Source organism: Alosa sapidissima, chromosome 6 (assembly GCF_018492685.1).
Source record: "Alosa sapidissima isolate fAloSap1 chromosome 6, fAloSap1.pri, whole genome shotgun sequence".
In the NCBI taxonomy this organism is placed as follows: domain Eukaryota; kingdom Metazoa; phylum Chordata; class Actinopteri; order Clupeiformes; family Clupeidae; genus Alosa; species Alosa sapidissima.
Genome location: NC_055962.1, coordinates 1,046,103 through 1,060,807, shown reverse-complemented (window position 1 = coordinate 1,060,807; position 14,705 = coordinate 1,046,103). Strand labels below are relative to the sequence as shown.

The 14,705-nt window shown below is 38.5% G+C and overlaps 1 protein-coding gene across 1 annotated transcript in view; it reads right to left on the bottom strand.

Annotated features, from left to right (window-relative positions):
- The window catches only part of lbr (lamin B receptor), a 67,067-nt gene that overhangs the window by 20,895 nt on the left and 31,467 nt on the right, over positions 1–14,705 (bottom strand). The window contains exons 5-8 of the mRNA XM_042095479.1: positions 9,845–9,995; positions 7,568–7,764; positions 6,952–7,006; positions 6,181–6,375 (exon numbers count right to left, since the gene is read on the bottom strand). Coding sequence (XP_041951413.1) covers positions 6,181–6,375; positions 6,952–7,006; positions 7,568–7,764; positions 9,845–9,995 — 598 coding nt within the window. The remainder of the gene's footprint in view (positions 1–6,180; positions 6,376–6,951; positions 7,007–7,567; positions 7,765–9,844; positions 9,996–14,705) is intronic.

Here is a 14,705-nt window from a genome sequence, read left to right as displayed (position 1 = left end):
GTTTTATTATATTTATTTCTAAATTTAAATTATATGGGTTTTTCATTGTACTGAGCAAGACCATATGCTGTAAACATCTTGTTTTATGTCTATTCTTTGACCATTTGAGTAAAAATGGTTTAAACAACCATTATTACAGTCCAGTAGAGTATTAAATCATTATCCATATTAACTTTTTTGTACATTATTAGTCTTTTAGACAAAATACTGGTTACACCAATTGACCATAAAACGTTTATAGCAATAGGACAATAAATTGACACATAAAGGCATCAAGGTCAACTGAATTAGATATTTTGATATGTATTCATGTCATTAATCATATTTAATATCAAATATCATTTCATAACATCAATGAAGAAACTTGTGTTCTATTTGATTTCACTTCAGTTCTCATACAAATCAGTCTATACCCATTATTTTCAAAGAGAGAGAGATAAAGGGCCCTATTTTCGCGATGCAAAACCTGGCGCAAAGCGTATTATTATCCTGACGCAAAGTTTTTTCCTATCTTACACTTCACTTTTATTAAATAATGCGCCCAGGGGTGTGGCAATTACCGACATAAGGTGTGGTCTGGCACATGATCTAAAAATCGCTATCTTACACCATCTAAAAAGCATTACGCCACTGACCAAGAAAAGCCTGGTCTATAGCGAAAGGCGCATATGAAACACAGCTGAAGACTCACTGTCAGGAGATGTAAGCAGCAATTCCTCTGCAGAATAAATGTCCATAGGTTATTTATTCAGTCATTCCAACATTATAGTGGGAAGTTTTGCTTTTTTCAGGCTATGTTTTTGCTGGTAATGCCTTGTCAGTCAATGGTGAAAGTAATTAACTGTGTATAACTGTTTTGTCGTTGACTATAACACCACGGTGAAGTTAGTTTCACTTTGCCTACGAGTTCAATTAATAGACAAGTGCAGATGTGTGTAGCCTTACGGTGTGTTTCCACACAGCGAAACACCTCGCGATTTTCGGCCAGCGAAATTTCGCCTCGGGGGCGTGATGGCGAAACCGCTAACCTTTTGACTGCAGTGTCTAGCCAGTGGTGGCAAGCGAGCTAATTAGGCTAATCAGCTAATTCAAACGTTTAAGTACTTAATGAAGATATCCAGGGGTCTTTATGCCTCGACTAAGTTGATGTTGCCTATAAACAACAATTCATGTTCATAGAAACAACAAGGTCAATAAGACATAATATATTTCATACCTGCGTTGCAGCATGTAGCCTAGCTGTCTAGCTAGGTTTACAATGCAATCCAATGTCCTAAAATACTAGCATTTCGCCTGTCAGCTAGCTAAAAAGATTGAGTGCTTAAACTAACATATATAGTGGTCTATTTAGTGGTGTATGTGCTCTGACTAAGTTCGTGTGGCATATAAACCACAATTCGTGTTGATACAAGTGCCAATGTTCGTGTAGAAACATTTTAATCACAGACAAATGTTCGTGTTACAGCTCAGGTAGTCTCCACCATCTTGGTCAGACTTTTTTGTAACTCCCGCCTCCAAACACAAAGACGCAGACCTGATTGGTTCTCGAATGGTCCTCATTTAAATAAAGTTAAACTTTGGCCAACTTTGTTTCGCCTGCCTCGGCGATTCGCTTTTATTTCGCCCAACTAGGGCGAATTTCGTCTCCATTCAACCTCAATGAGAGCGACGCAAAATTTTGTTGTGTGGAAACACACCGTTAGTCTGCTAGGTTTTAGTAAAGGGCTTAGTGGAATACCTGTTCCATAAGGTCTTGCGTACAAGCAGATTCCTTCAAATACACCGCTGACTATCAAAACACTGATGCGCTGTTTGATGTTGCCCTGCTTGCTGTTAAAGGGAATGACAGATGTCCTCCTCATTAGTTTAAAGAATGTTAAGCCCAAAACACACCCATGACTGATTAAGAAACATAAGAGCCGCCTTTTTGCGCCAGGCACCTGACGTTTGATAACAAAACCACCCCGACTGTGGACTGGAAAACCCCTAAATGTATTTACGCTGTTTGCTCGTGACCATGCATTTTAGATTGCTAAATTAGGGCCCAAAGTGTGTGTGAGAGAGATTAAGAGTGAGTGAAAGAGTGGGTATGATCATTTCTTAACAACCAACCAACAGCAGGATCTGCATTCACATGCACTCTGTGGCGAGACAAGTTTTCCTTGCTTGTAAGTGCCATCCATTGGGGGACAAGAGGTACATTTTATATATAATAAATGTATTTATATTATTTATTTATAATTTGAACATACTGTTTACATACATCATAATAAAATAATTATGAAAGTTTAAATTTAAAATGAAAAGCTTTGACATTTCAAAAAATGCTTAAATTGCAATCTAATTAAACCCTGTTGTTCATGCTAAACAGTAAGTCACTATTTAAATTATAAAAAAATAATATAATTGCCACCTAAAATTACATACTCTTGGCCCTGAATCTGATCAAACTGGTCTCACACAGAAAAGAGTCAAATGGTGTAACCGGTTACACCATTTGACATTTCTATTTAAAAGCAAAATTTGCAGGCATTATTATGGACAACTACGTACACACTTCACCTTTATGTGAATATTCAAACACAGTTTTTACATTAAATTGAATATTTTATGATTATTATGATTTATCAACATTTTCAAAAGGTCATACCATTTGACATGTAACCTAAGCTTGTCTGGCCATGACCTAAAAACACTATTATGTTACTTTAAGAGAGTTGCTAACCTTGACTCATAGCAGTTGGGGTCTTGAAGGGTCCTACTCTATGACATAATTTCCTGTCACATGATCCTCTGACATAATTCATACAAAATTGCTCCTTAAATGGTGGTTACACCATTTGACATTTCAAGTGGTTGATGTGACAGACACGATTCCTCATATTAATTAAAACATTCAGAACAATGGGGTTTCATTACTTGTATTAAATATAGAAAAGTTCTTGTGCAAGATCATGCCAGATTATTTTAGAAGGGATTTTGGAGAGAATTTCACATTTTTTTCAGCAAGTGTAATTATTTGGTTCATGTTTTTGTGGTTACACCGTGTTGACTTTTTTTACCCAAATTCAGTTAATACTCTTTCAAAATTAAATAAATCCAAAACTTTAAGATTAGGGTTTGATGAAAATGATATTTGAAAATAATTTGTCAAATTATTTTCAAATGTTAACAATTTTAAATGTATGTAACCCATATGTACACAAAAAAATGAGCGTCACGTCATTGACCCATTAGCGGGTTTTTTTTTTTACGCAATTCGGTGATGACGTCACTTTGGGGACTACATGATCTGCGCTTCATTCATTTCAATGGACATCGCGGTTACACTTTCAACATAAAGTTTGTATATTTACACTTCGAATTTCGTCACAGCATTTATATCACAGCTACCTTATGATCTACCAATGGTAATAACGGTGCCTGATATCAATTTAGTAATTTTTCTGAATTTCGGGATGTCTCGTTTTGGAGGGTATGTTTTACATTCATTCCTATGGGAAACGGTCGCGGTTACACTTTCAACATAAAGTTTGTATATTTACACTTCGAATTTCGTTACAGCATTTATATGACAACGACCCTATGGTCTAACAAAGATAACAATGTCTTCCGATTTTAGTTTAATGCAATTTTCTGAATTTGAGAGGCCTCGTTATGAGGCTACATAATGCACCTATTCAGTCCAATGCATTATGCTTATAACGTTACGACACTTTTTGTTACTGTCAGTGAACAGCACAGAGTGAAAGTCAACATTTTCTTTATGAGATAGTGATCATGTCGTTAGTTCAGATAAGTAGGCTACCGGGCAAACTTAGTCAGAAGATCAGAATATAAAGAATCATGATAGCTAGCTATGGGCTAACTTTTTAGTCCCACCTGTGAGCCACCCCAGTTGTTGCAAACTTAGCTTCTAGCCGCCTCAGATTAGGCTGGTCGTGTCTTCAGCATGAATATTTTCGATAACTACTGCTCGTGATTGATTGCCATTGACATCGTCAGGATACGGCTTACCAAAGAGGGAGATGATATGGGCAAGTCGCCGTCCCGATGGAAACTGTGGTGGAGAGCTGCAGTAACTAGGGAAGCGAGTGCATTTTGGCCGCTGGTCGAGGAGCTCCCCCCGTGACCAGCATATATGACATGATCTATCTAGCTATCTATCTACCTGTCTATATACATATCTAGGCTATCTATAGCATATTTATTCTAGTCTATTTATCTATAATCTGCGCTATCTACTGCTGAACAATCCCTTACTCGTCTCTCTTTACTCCTCACTCGTTACTCTCAAGGGTCTCAAGGTGGGCTTTGGTCTGTAGCCTCCCCAAGGTGACATAATGCAATGCATTGTGGGGGAAAGGAGAATCACTTCAAACGCTGTGAAATAGTACCTGCTTTTTCGTATTATATTCCGTTTTGTGATACCCAACAACATCAAATACAATGGATAACAGTTTAAATGTTTATTACCAACAAGCAAATTGTGCAAATTCGTTGGAAAATGAACCCTGCAACACGGCCTTTAAGGAGGACAACGGCAGGGGTGAGGCACAAAACTGGCAAATTTGATCAACTAGCCAACTAGCTCCGCTGGTGGGAAAATGCGTGAGACTCGAGTTGTAGCGCTATCCTATTGCATGCATGTGGCATGTGACTCCAGAGTCCCTAATTGAATAGTTTTTTTTGTTTTTTTTTGTGCAAAGTTTGCAGCGAGCCTCGTACCTGGAGCTGGCTACTGCTTGTAACCAAAAGCGGAAATCGCTGTGATCTAGCCATGTCTCGTTGAAAGTACACTTTCCCATTTTCCACACGTAGCCGAAGTTTAACAAACTCGGAGGAGACGCAAACGTATTTTGCGGGCAGGTATAGCATTTATCACAGGATTTGAAGTTTAATCACCGCGTACGTACCAATACCAATATCCCCCAGAAAGAACTACAATAAACCCGAACCAATATTCTGAGGGCAGCGTTCTGCTAGTTTTGTTAGCAATAAAGTATCGAGTCGCAGCCTACAAAGCGGAGATACTTTTTTGCTACGTTGTAATAACTTCCTGCGGCCGGCGTTTCCGGAAATGAACGAGGTAAAACCTTTTTAGACCTGATTAAATGAAATTTAAAGGGGTGGTTCAGGATTTTGGACATAGGACCTCATTTCCAAGTTAGCAAGTGTGATATTTATCAGTGGAGACCGTTTTCAACACGTTTCATCCAGTCCATCTATTTGCAGGGTTCGCAGGTGCTAGGCTAGCTGAAGTCAACGGTATGTGTTAGCCTGCCAATAAAAATAGTCTTACCCACTCCACAGTACACCCGAGGCAAATAAATTAGAACACCAGGCTATCGATGCAAATGTCTGTGTTGATAGAATAGTGTTAGAAATAAAACTACCCTCCTGCGACTTCTAGTCAGGTGTGACATATCAAAGTATATATAATTTAACATGTTTTTATGTTTGTTAATTCATACTGAGTGACGCACCCTACATGAAATTACCGTCTATCCCGCCCCTCGGACTGAGCACTGCGAACGGTGAGTGCCCAGACCCTACATTTTAATGTGGGTCTGGCTCGTCAGGCTACAAGTCTGGCATACTTTGTCAGAGATTAGGGCCTGCACTATGCCTAAAACACTCGTGCATATGTAGGCTTAAATCTTCAAATTATGGCCGGGATTCTATTTATAGCCAGTCCTCATATTTGGACAAATAGCCTACAAGCTAGGGTATCAATTGACTATATTGTTTCGATTTAACTCAGTAAAATAAAAGAGCTCTTAATATTTTATATTGTTTAATGCTGATGCCAAAGAAAAGTCGTTGTCCTACACTGGGTCTCCAACATGTCGATCTCAAGCTACCAGTGGCTTGCCACCCCCTTCTGACCTTGCCAGAGGCTGAGGGCAGTACTAGCCTAAAATTTAAACACAATTTTGTTGCTGGCCATAATTTGAGGATTTACAATATTCTGTTTCTTAAACATTCCTCACCTGACATGCATGAAAACATTTGAACACAAAACTCACAGCCATAGGTTATTTTGAGAATGATGCCTTTCTCTTCAGAATTGGCCTAACCATTAAAACGAGGCAGATATGACGAGGCATTGAAGCTGTAGCTGTAACGCAACACAAAAAAGGGACTGAACAACAGTTTATTTTGCTGAACTGCACTTACCAGAGTTCCCACTAGGAGCCCGCTCTTCCTCAGAGAGAAGGCGTGAGCGAGTGTAAAGATAAATACTCAAAAGAACCGACATAATCAATGCTGATGAATAGAACTGTAGAAAATGAGTATGAATGTAAGTGAGGTCCATCTCCTGCTGCACAGCAATGCCAACAAACACACCAGTGATGAGCAGTGCATGGAAGCCTGTGAGAAGATACACAAAAGAACATCACCAGCAACTGAAATAGGCACTTAACTTCAAATACACCTTCTAGGGTTAATCATGTTTCCAAACTACATTTAAAAAAAAAAAAAAAAGAAAAAAGAAAAAAATGCATCTTAGGATAGCGTGTCTGGCTGAACGGTCTCAACTTAGGAATTTCCCAAGTGAAGAATCCTCGGTTAGGATTTCATAGACCCTGTCCAAAATTCAAAATAACTGCCAAAATGGTTTGGTTTGAAAAATTTAGTATAAAGAATAATCTATTAATACTGTTAAAACGACAATACGGTCAATCTTAAAAGTGGCGGGTCTGTACTAATTATGCTTTAAACAAAAATTTGACTCGGGTACATTCAAAAAAAGACCGTAGGTTGCATTTTGGCGAGAGTTACGCTTTAAAACTGGTAGCCACACCTTCACACAACTTCTTTCGTGACAAGCCACCCGCTACTGTTACAGATTCAGATAAAGCAAATGTACAGACTCATAGACTCCGATTAAAGTACTATTGGGTACTGTTACGCATTTCTTCATTAGAAAACCAATAAGAAGCTTACCATTAACCCTATACTTCAGTTTCTTTCCAGTCTTTAAAGGCATTCCATCAACAACCTGTAAGATCATCATATGAATACATGTTTACTTTTCTCATTTGAACATACAGCGGGGAAAATAAGTATCAAACACATCAACATTTTTTTCAGTAAGTATACATTTTCATGACATTTTCACCAGACATTAGTATTAACTTAGGTAATCCACACAAAACATCCAAACATTAATGTCCATAAGTAGAGTTGAGTGAAAAAGTAGAATGGCACATAGAGCAAGAAATCAGTGGTGGGGTGGTAAAAATTCATGATGGGTCAATATCTAATTTTGGTTTGTAATAAAAGTGTGAAATGTATAGCCAAAGTGCACAGTTCTTGTTAATTTCCAGCTAAGCCACCCCACTAAAGAAGCTACAAAAAGGTTAATTAGGTATCAAGAGTTATTAGGGAATCATAAAGTAACATTCTTACAGTTAGACAGCCCCCATGCAAAACCACTGGCTTGCTGTTACTTTATTCTAACTGCATGACTACATATGATTAGTTTGCTGAGATTAAGTAACTGCCCTATATTTAGGGAGGTTGAGAGCTGTAACAGTAATGTGCCTATGTCATGGATTACCTTCCCAAATGGCAGCATATACAGCAAAGCCTGAAAAAACAGCCAGAAGATGACCAGGCCAAACACTTGCCAGTCCCACAGAACCTCAGCAGAGGGAAAGCTGGCAGGCAGTGTCAGTAGACCGGTATCTTTAATGGAAACTTGAAGAAGGAGAAGCAGCACAACAGACGGCAGGAACAGTAGCATACCAAATGTGCCTACAAAGAAAAGGGGAAAAAATAGAGTTAAAAAGTTGTAATAGAAAGCAGATTAAGAAAGAAAACTGACCTTCATACTTTTGTATTTGTACACATTTCTATGTCTATGCATTTCTTCACTCACTGCTCCTCTATACCCAGAACTATGATGTAGTAAGACAAATGTTAAAGGGATGATCGAACAAAGGTGAAATACTCTGTACAGTTTTTATGTTCTCTCTCTACACATTCTGTGATGTTCACACAGAAGGTATGCAACTTAGACCAGGGATGGGCAACTGGCTGCCCTCCTCCTCACTCAGTGCGGCCCGCGGATCAATTTTGAAAGGTCATTAAAATGTTTGTTTCACATGGATTTTACCACATCTGCACATCTTTATTGTAATGATACACAGGGGCGCCTTAATACCACCCGAGGCCCCTGGGCTATATGTTTTTTAAAACATGTTTTTCAAAACTGCTAAAAATGATTAGCTAAGTAACATGGTTAGCATAGTTAGCATAACTACTAAAAATGATAAGCTTGGTTAACTAAGTCACATGGTTAACATAGTTAGCATTGCTAACATAGTTAACATGTTTAACAAAACTGCTAGAAAATGTTTAGCAAAACTGCTAGAAAATGTTAGTTAAGTTAGCTAAGTAGCTTGGTTAGCATTGCTAACACTACTATAAAACATTAGCTAAGTAGCATGGTTAGCAGAATTACAAATCTTAGCATAACTGCTAGCAAACATTAGAGCCATTCCAACTTTCAGTTATCGTCAAATATCTACCTATACACAGCCATTAAACTATTTGAATATCAACATTCATTAAACTGCTAGAAAACGTTAGCTAAGTAGCATGGTTAGCAGGTTAGCATTGCTAACACTGCTATAAAACATTAGCTAAGTAACATGGTTAGCATAGTTAAAAATCTTATAGTAAAAACTATCTACTGTCTATCAACAACTTTTAAACTATCTACATTCAGCTTTTAAACAGTCTACTTTTAAACTATCAACTTTTATTAAGCTATGCAGCCACCATGTCTATCCTAGCATCACCGTAGTAACCATCTCTGTATTATCTGTTTTAACTATACATGATATTTTACATCACAACTTTAGCATTTTCATGCACTGGTAATTCCTTGGAATTGCATTTCTAGTTTCACTCCTCGGCTCAGCGGACCAGCAGTGTCCACGTTGCGTCGCATAGTTTGAGAAACTCTGATATAGACCACAATTTGTAGCACATCCTCAAAGTGGTCTCCTTTAGGTTAGTCGACACGGTCACCGCTAGGCTAGAAGGGGGGGGTTTAAAGGGATGGGAAAAGATCTGGGCAGTTCTTCCAGAACTTCGTGCCAAGTTAAATCGGTGTCAAGATGTATTAATGCATTTTTTAGATGCATTACTATGGTACCTTACCCTGGAAATCCAGAGTTCTCGCGAGAGCACAATAGAATTGTCTCTGCGAGGCAATGAGCAATGATGCACGTTACTTTTACCCCGATATCCCGGGGAACCAGCTAAACGGATGAAGACAGCGCTGCAATGTTGGAGGGCAGTACACATTGGTCGTAGTGTTATCCGATTGCGTCGAAGTCCGAAATCATTCAGAGTAAACATGGTCTAGTGTTATGCAATTGCGTGCAGTGAGATTTTTAAATGCATGCTTGTTGCCGCCCCTCGAGTTGGGCCATTACATTGTTCGTGGCCAGACCCTTTCTAGATTACCAGGGTCTGGATTTTCCAGGCTAATGGTGCCCGACTTCGAACAGTGACCACAAACATTTTCTTTACTGCAGCCGCAGTACCATTGACAGTGAATGAAACGAAGCAAACGTATAGGTCATAGTGTGACATTGGCAATGTGGCAATTGATAGTGTGGCAATTCATATTCACAATACTTACTAAAATGTAATAATATTATTTTATTGCATTTGTGTTAGTTGTTTGAAGAGTTGTTTATTCTTATAGCATTTCATCTTTACGAGAAGTACCAATAACACTACCTTGTGAAGGGTACTGTGAAACAATAAATAATCAATATTTGAAGCATTTGCTTCTTTTTTGAAGTGTACACAATCCTACCAATCCTGCCACCAAACTCCAGCTCCTCTGTTTTCAATGTTGTAGAGCCTTCATCCACCTTCTTCATCTCTTCAGCCTGCTTGGGGTCACCATCCTTACGACGACGCAGATTGTAACGTCCACTGCTCCGCTGCTCAGACTCTATATTTGGCTTTTGAGAGGAACAGTTAAATTTGAAATGAGATGGCTGGCTGTCAAATTGCCATCAACTTAATATTTAAAAGATGGAAAACTAGGCTAATATTTAAAAGATGGAAAACTAGGCTAATCTAAAATGGGTGAAATGTGTGCCATAGCTCTAGGTTCTTACCAAAAACAACCCTGAATAGACAACAAATTTGAGCTTTTTGTGAATGTCAGCTTTCTAGAGTGGACCACAAAATACACATTGAAATACATGACCATGAGAGTGCTTTTCCCTTGTCAGCTTGGTCTTTGTACAAAAAGGCACAAGCGCACAAATGCCTTGTGTAAAACCTATACTAGGTCACGCACAACAACGTAGCAAGCTAAATATAACAGGACATGTGCTCCCCATTTTTCATTATCTGCATCTATTATCCCTTTTGAAGTTTCTTAGACAAGCTACACGCATGTGGCAATAAACAGACTGCAAAGGTTTCAGAGATTCGAGAGAACTGCTGTCAACACTCCATTTAGTTTTCATTTGTGTGTTTACTACAGAAGCATCCTAACCTCCAAAAGTCTGCAAGTCTAGAAGTCTGAAATATAACTTTATACTTTGATCATTTCCCAGTAGCCGTACAGTACGCTGTGTTTGGAAAATAGGGTCCCGCTGGATGTTCGTGTAAAAATTGATTTTTTTTTTGCATATTTTGCTAGTATAGAGTCTAAGGAACAATATTTTTTTGTCTTCAAATTTTCACGATCCATCTTTAGTGTTTTTTTCTGTATGTTCTAAAATAAGCGATTATATCTAGACCAAAAAGTGATTCACATTTTCTTCAATTTTTTTTGACAATTAATTCCACTTTCTGCACACAAATCCCCCAGTTAATGTAGAAAGGTTATTGGTTCTAAAAAAAATATCCATAGTTTTCTAACTTTGAGTGCCTGAAAAGTGTAAACACCTCCTTCCTATGTCAAAAACGATTTCTTAATCTTTGCTTTCTTTGACCTGCCATGTCATTCTATTGTCTACCTTAAGATAAATTTGTCTTGGAAATAACCTATAAGAGTACAGGCATCCCACATGTAACAGAGCTACACAGCACACACTGAAGAGCACACACAGCACACTCTGAAGAGCACACACAGTAAGTTGCTAGAAGGATAGCTTTGCTAGCTTGATTTGCTATCTTAATTGCTGAGGCTGGCTTGAGGAGACATGGCTAGGGTTGCAAAGGGGCGGAAAATTTCCGGAAATTTACCGGAAACTTTCCATGGGAAGTTAAGCTGGGGAATTTTGGAAATATTCCAAATTAGAAACTTTCATGGAATTAAAGGAAATTATGGGAATTAACTGGGAATTTTTGGTAACTCCTACTGTTTCATATACAGACATTAACATTTTGTTTCGTAATAAGCAATATGATTTGTTTGTTCATATTTTCGCTTAGCATACAAAGATATCTAACATGCTAGCGGGAATCCCATTCTCTGCCTATGGTTTACTAGCGTGCTAAGATAGCAACACTGAAACCACTGAACTGCCCAAGATATACCACGCCACTCAACAACAAAATCCAATTGGTTGGAACATTGAATGACAATCAGTTTGTTCAGTTAGAATCCCAGAAAATGGTAAAACAAATAAAAATATGACACAACATACCACCCCAACCAAACCTTATAGATTATGTAAATTATATATAAGTTGTCAAGCTTAATCAGACAGATTAATCGTCCCATTACAGTTTATGCAAAATGACGTACACCCATTTGAATGAAGACTCTGTTTGCAAACTTCCACCAGTTATTCCCACGAGATGACATTTTCACTGGGAATTTATTTTCCCCATGCACATGAACGCATCATAGGCTACTAGACATAAAGGAAACCTATGCTGATTGCTGTGTGCATGGGATTGATGTATGTGCAGGGTAGAAATTTGACTGAAATTGCATTAAATCAGGTTGTTTTAACTAATATTATGCTGCAAGATGGGGTTTTGTCCACTACATTTAAGTTCCCTGTTATAGACTAACTTGCCATATTAAAAATTCCCAGTTTATTCCCATTAATTCCCGTTTATTCCTGTTAATTTCCGTATATTCCCGTTAATTCCCATGGAAAGTTTCCAACTTTGAAAATTCCCGAAATGTTGCAACCCTAGACATGGCCAAGGAACTTGCTTCATTTGTGACAAAGAGTTGAAGTGTTCTGACAAGAATTCAAAGTTCACACCTTGTCCAAACTCTGAGAATACCGTCAGTAATATATTATTCCATGCTAAAAAGACAAGCACTGCTGGTGACCACCGTTTTGCTAGCTTCTGCAACAAGGAACAGAGCTTCTGTGCAGGTTTCCATTGGAATTGCTATAGAAGCTATACACAGCATTGAAATTGACCATGGATACCAATGATATTTGGATTTGGACTTGTACGAGCGAGCAGTTAAGTTAAGGGAATCTGCAAAATATCATGATAAACTGATACTGCGCATGGGTGAACTACACACTATAGTTGCAGCATTGAAAAGCCTAGGGAGATTCATTGAAGGGTCTGGCTTGGAGCAGATATGGATTGAAAAAGGACCGTATGGACCTGCCACAGTTTGACAGGTGCTCAGCGGGAAACACTATAAACGGGGCCTGGAGGCTCACATAGTCACATATCTAGCTTTGAAAAATGTGCTTATACAGTCACTGGCAGACACTGAGGAGAATGTTTCTCCCCTGATGCAATCAGTTGGGCAGGAGATAAACTTGATGGGATCAACTGATCCATCAGACAAATCCCAAGATTCTTAACCATTCATCAGATAGCAGCTTATTGTGAGGTTATCAGAAATTGTATAGGTGATGCTGACACATCACCACAAGCAATTTTTTTACACATCTACATGAAACAAGTTGAGAATATACTGCAATTCAATAAGGCAAGCAGAACAGCTAATTGGCCACTGCATCTGGCCAGTCTGGATCAAATGGCAAAATATTTTTTTGCCCATGATCTGTACAAGTATGCCCGATTTTCTTCCTATTATCTTGCTAACATGATGGCTATGAAAGATGAAGATCCTTCTTCATGGACAGCTTTGCAGAATGATGCAATGTCTGTCTTCAAAACAGACATTCCATTTTGTGGCCTTGGAATTGACCATGCATTAGAACAGGAAATCAGACGGCTAAAGGTTTCTGGTGGAATTACTGGCTTAACCCTTAGAACCCGATTGACACACTTGAAGCACTGATGGACTTACCCCACGTTTTTGTCTGTTTTTGTGGCAAAGCATGTTTATAATCCAATGCTATTGTGTATTTCTCTATTCATAATCCGGTTTTGACATTCTAACAAATTCCTGCATGGCATCCAATTCAAGGCTCACATTGCATCCCAATTTGTTCAACAAAAAACACCTTTTTTGCCTTTACTTTGTTCATGGCAATGCAGTAAAAAGTTGAGAATCATTATGAGTGCATACACACAGGCTAACACGCAAACTCGGGTCAAGTCAGGTCAGATAAGTTACAGTGTTACAGATATGGAGCGCAGAAAGGTCATTTTTCATCACTAAATAAAAAATGGCATATATTTCCGTAAATCACACACCACATATTTCTGTAAATTGCTCAGCCCCAGAGTATCCCTCCAACATGGCAATTATATTGTCCAATTCAGGACAGTCTGCCCTACACACACATGAAATGCATGTAGATCTATGAGCTTTCTGTGGTGAGATACATATAATATATAAATTTTTTTATAATACGCTTTTTATACTTTAATTCTTTAAAAATCGAAATAAAATCAATGCTAGTACTAATACATGAAATGATCTGGCAGATCTGGATAGGCTAGACTCTGCTGAAAAAAAACAATATATAATATGTGTGTGTGTGGCACTTACAATGACCAGAATAAATCCTTATGAATAACGGTAGTGAAAATGCCCTAAAAACAACTTAGGGTTCTAAGGGTTAACTCAGGATGAAAATGCATCATCACGTTTCCTGCTCGCTTCTCCAGAAATATTGCAAATAGTTGATGACTTCTGGAGTACTTCACAGAAGTTGAACGCAGGAAAGCGAATCCACTACCAACTACAACCAGCTTACAAGGAGCGCATATTCAGGAATGTTCAGAAGTTCTGTGATGGAATCCTCACACATTTTGAAAAGCCATTCTCTGGGAGTAATGAGCGACTTAGGTGCTGTTTACACGACGCCGGTTTTTGTGAAACCGGTGAGGTTTTGTTAACGGTTACGCTTTGCGTGTACACGACGCCGGCAGTTTAGGAGACTGAAACCGATAGTTTTTGAAACCAGCTTCCAAAGTGGGAATTTTTGAAACCGCCGGCTAACTTTCGCCGTGTAGACGCCTGTAGGTGCGAAGCCGGCAATTTTATGACCACATAGCCCCACCTCTCAACTCAGCCACGGCACTCGACCTGACACGCTGCTTTTTAAAAACAAACCAAACCATTTATTTATCATATTAAAATGTTTTTCTTTCCTCCGTCATGATTTATGTGCACAATGTAGCCCATCAGCCTTTAGTGGCTAAGTTAGAAGAACACGTTAGCTTAACTTAGTTAAACATTAGCCTACTGCATGTTAGTGTTTTCTCCAGTGGTCCTCAGACCTAATGCAATGTGTAGACTAAGCATTTGAAATTCCACATAGCAGTCAAATACCTTGAAAATGAACTTTATTATGACCGCCGCAGTTTTTCCT